The sequence below is a fragment of the Cryptomeria japonica genome, chromosome 1 (assembly GCF_030272615.1).
Source record: "Cryptomeria japonica chromosome 1, Sugi_1.0, whole genome shotgun sequence".
Classification (NCBI taxonomy): Eukaryota; Viridiplantae; Streptophyta; class Pinopsida; order Cupressales; family Cupressaceae; genus Cryptomeria; species Cryptomeria japonica.
The window spans coordinates 314,983,248-314,987,901 of NC_081405.1; the positions used below are offsets into that span (position 1 = coordinate 314,983,248).

A 4,654-nucleotide genomic window follows, 5' to 3' on the forward strand; every position below is an offset into this window, starting at 1 on the left:
TATTTTTTTTAGTTTTCTATCTGTGAGGCGATCATTTATACTATGCAAAGACTTGTCTTGAGATGTGATTCAAAACATATCATTGAAGATATGGTTCAACTTTGTGCATACAAATGGTTAAATCTTGTCTGTTTATTATGCAAGAAAACACTCAGGTCATCTTGGTTCAATTATACCTCGACGCTTGTGCCATCTTGTAATGTCAAAAATCATGTAAATTTTTTTCAAGTCATTATGGTTCAATTATACCATTATGTTTGTATAAATTTTCAACATATCAATAGCTCAATGATGATCAACACAAAGAAATCAAAAACATGTGACTATTCAAGAATGACAAACAACAGAATGAGGATGATCAATTATTTGCATATCATTTTATCAATTAGTTGCATATCATTTGACCAATTAGTTGCATATCATAAAAAATTTACATCTCATAGCATATCATTATCATACATCTCATTTTCAAGATACATCTCATATTATATCATTATCATACATCTCATTTTCAAGATACATCTCATAGTATAACATTATCATACATCTCATTTTCAAGATACATCTCACAGCATATCATTATCATACATCTCACAAATCACATCCCATTGCATCATGAATCATACAATCACATCTATCAAAATCAAATCAAACGCATTTATCTAAGCATTGTATCATCATCATAAAACCATCACATCAATGCATAAATCATCATCCATAGGAAAAACACATAAACATGTGGATTGGAAAATTTGTGTCATCTATATATCTCAAAAATGATCAAATATACAAAAGATGTCATGTCTGTCCAAATACAACACAATGATCAAAATACAATGAAGACAAAGTCTCTCAAGTATGACTATCCCCTAAGGCTGATGATCTCACAATAGATGTCCCAGCACTTGGATCTCCGGGTGGATCATGTCAAGACAGCTCGGTCATACCTCTTCTCTTCGTCCTTGAATGCGTCTGCCTAGATCAACTGGATCTCACCGCAGTATAGCTCGGAGCTTTGTGATCTTTAGGAACCACCTCCTCATATAGACACTGGTAGTACTCAGTGTCCTTGGCTGCATACTGCATCTCTCTCAAAGTGTCTCTCACAGAACCACCAGCCGCCACTCTCTCCAAGCTATCCGCTCAGGCCTCTGCTTGACCTAGGTGCTCCATCACTATATCCCGCTCTGCAGTAACCTGTATAATCTGATGCTATTGCGCTAGTACCTGTGCCTGAAGCTTCTGCACTCACAACTGTAAGGATCTAATTTGTGCATCCTCTCAATGGTTGGGTACCCACATCTGAATAGGTACCTATGTTATGGTACCCCCTATCCTTGTCTTTATCCTAGGTGTCGGTGGAGATAGCACATCTGATCTCCTCCTCTGGGTCGGACACCTAAACTCATCCATCCCACCCACAAGTGCTATAACCTCACCTGCTTGGCCAACTCCACCAACTCAGACCACCAAAGCTCCCCTCCCTCCCTCCCCAATTGCTCGTTTGACTACTCCAACCCTCCCTCCATCTCCACCTCCTCTCCTCCCTCTAACCCCTCTATCTCCTCTAAATCCTCCATCTCCTCCTCTATCTCCTCGTCTCCCTCTACCACCTACTCTACCATCTTCCCCGTCATCCCCTCCACCATCCCCAAATCCCTCCTCAAGCTCCTCTCCCTCCTCTCTCCGTCCACCTAGCCTCTCGGGTTGCTCATCCTCATCATCATCAAAAGCGGGAATCATCTCCGCTAGATCACATATCTGTGCTACAACATGAGCCATGAAGAGCGCAACAAACTCCTCTGTCATCCCTGCATCTACCACCCCATACCCATAGTCCCAAATCTATCTGGCCAAATGTATATACTCCTCCACTGCCACTGCACTATCAATAGTTAGACGCCACTTTGGCACATCCTGCCTCCGACGACCATATAAGCATGCTCCTTGTGGTATGCCCTTCTGTCAACCATAGTGTCGCTGAACTTAGCTGTGCAAGAACCTCTCAATGATAAAAGGCGTCCGCCCTATCAAAAATTGTGACATGTATATATAGGGAATCTCTAGCCCATCCTCTGCCCATACCTCATACTCCATATACGGTCTCTAGATAACCGTATCAATATCATCCAGCACCCTCCTCCAATGCTCTAGCTTTCCCAGCTTACGCTAGACAACTATCTCTGTATATGCATATGCATAGGCATGACCAAATGGCCTATCTCTATCTGCAAGTGACCTCACTATGGGAATATGCTCCCAAGCCCACACCTGTAATAATGTGACCCTAAACGATAAACTATTGTATCCTAAGTACACCACCTGATGCAAATCTCTATACAAATGGGCCAACATGCAGGACCCCCATGCAAACTGGTGACCCTATGTCACCATATCCTCTAGAACTAGCCCCCATCCCACTGCCAGTCCCTTCGACCTACGGTCGGGACACAAGAAGCCACCTACAAAACCTACCAGTACTGATGGTAGTTGGGCATAATCAAAGTCTATGAACTCCCACCAAGGGATCTCATATCTGCAAATATGCTCATCACAGAAAATCTGGCGAAGCACCTCGATCCCATCCTCCTTGGTCTTCTCATAAGGCAATAGTGCCCCTACCATAAGAATCCATAGAATCTGATAACAGTCCTCTATGGTAACTATAATCTCACTCGTAGCCAAGTGAAAAGTGTTGGTGTCACTGTGCCACCTCTCTGCCAATGTTGTCAGTAAACCCTAATTAATGCTATACCGAGGCATGTCCAACAAAGAGGACAACCCACATCTCTCAATAATATCTCTATCTGCTTGTGTCAATCACGAAATCAAAGACCATGGCCTCAAAAATCGCTCCCACGACTGAAGAACCCCAAGCCACTCCTATAGCAAAAAAAACATGTCCAAATATCAGTTCCCACATCAAATCCAATTTATCCAATTATAAATTCCATATCAATTTGAAACAATGAAAGTCAAATCAAGTATCATATAAAAAATCGAACCCATATCCAATCACAACTTTCATATCAACTTGAAACAATGAAAATCAAATCAAGTTTCATATCAAAAATCAAACCCATATCCAATCACAAATTTCATATCAACTTGAAACAATGAAAATCAAATCAAGTTTCATATCCAAAATTGAACCCATGTCCAATAACAAATTTCATATCAATTTGAAACAACAAAAAATCAAATCAAGTTTCATATCAAAAATTGAACCCATATCCAATCACAAATTTCATAGCAACTTGAAACAACGAAAATCAAATCAAGTTTCATATCAGAAAATCAAACCCATCTCAAAATGAAAATTTATATCAACTTGAAACAAATCCAAATCAAACCAAGTTTCATATCGAAAATAAACTCCATATCAAATTCAACATCCCATATCAACTTGAACCAAATCAAGTTTCATATTGAATATCAAATGCATATCAAAAACTCAAATCAAAAATCCATATCGCCCAACTCATATTATGAACCATATCGCAAATCATAGATCAGAACTCACAAAAATTAAAAATCCACCTCAAACAGAAAATCAGGATCATCATTCAAATCAGTCAGCCTGGAACTTCAACAGCAAAAGCAAATTCAACACATAAATCAAAAAATCATGCATCAGGATAGCAGACACAAAGATTGGCTAGGGCACCCATCCGAAAACACTTGGCAAACACATACACACCCCAACCTATCTCCCTTCCTCTAATTTTACTGTGCATCATCATATTTTCCTCCTAAATCGCTGCATTTTTCTGCCCACATGCTAAGACATCTTCCCTATGCACTAGGCTGCCACCTATGCACTAGCTAAACTCAACTACGTGCTATAAACTTTACCCTACATGCTAGACTTACCCTATGCACTACCCTGTTCCACCCATGTGCCACCATCTTTCCCCTACACACTAGGTCTACTCTATGCGCTACCCTTTTCCCACTATGCGCTACCCTATTAGCCATATGCGCTATCCTACCCCTATGCGCTAGCCTAAACTTGTGACACGCTACCCAATAGCCCGCGACGCTACCCTAATTCATTAACCCTGTGCACTAAAGGTTTTATCATATACACTATGAAATTAACCCTATGCGCTAACATGTGAAAATCTGACACAAAACATGAAAAACGTGCTCAAAATCGACCAAACAAAAGGTAAAAGGGGCAAAATTTAGATGACTGACAGGTGGACCATACATGGTGGGCCTCTGGTATCAACGAAAGCTCTCGAATTAGTGCAAAGCATAGGGAACTGGTATTTTGTCACTCTCCAAATGTCACTATCTCCAAAAGTCAACAACCACAAATGATGCAAATAAAATCATTTTTCACCGTTTTGTACGGTAAAAATAAATTAGGATTCATAGGATGGACATGTATTTTTCTCGTGCTCTCTCTTATAACCCTAACAAACATCATTATTGGGAGATGAATCAATTAGCATGCATTCAACACAGTCAAAATTTTAAAATGCGCTTAAGTCTACAACAATTATCAACAACAACCAGCTTTCAATTTTTTGATTCATCTCCCGAGGGGGCATTATCAATACCATTTATCAAATCTACGACATGACATCGACATTTCAACATCACATCAAATTTTGACGACGCATCAATTTTCTTCTAATCAACATGT

At 39.9% G+C, this 4,654-nt stretch overlaps 1 protein-coding gene across 1 annotated transcript; it reads right to left on the reverse strand.

Annotated features, from left to right (window-relative positions):
• Positions 1 to 1,461: 1,461 nt before the first annotated feature.
• Positions 1,462 to 1,809, reverse strand: LOC131070612 (uncharacterized). Its single transcript, XM_058006192.2, has one exon. It carries the CDS (start codon positions 1,807 to 1,809, stop codon positions 1,462 to 1,464), a length of 348 nt encoding a protein of 115 aa, XP_057862175.2.
• Positions 1,810 to 4,654: the final 2,845 nt, after the last annotated feature.

Coding starts and splice junctions, on each gene's coding strand:
- LOC131070612 (XM_058006192.2), bottom strand. CDS start 1,809: ATGACAGAGGAGTTTGTTGCGCTCTTCATGGCTCATGTTGTAGCACAG.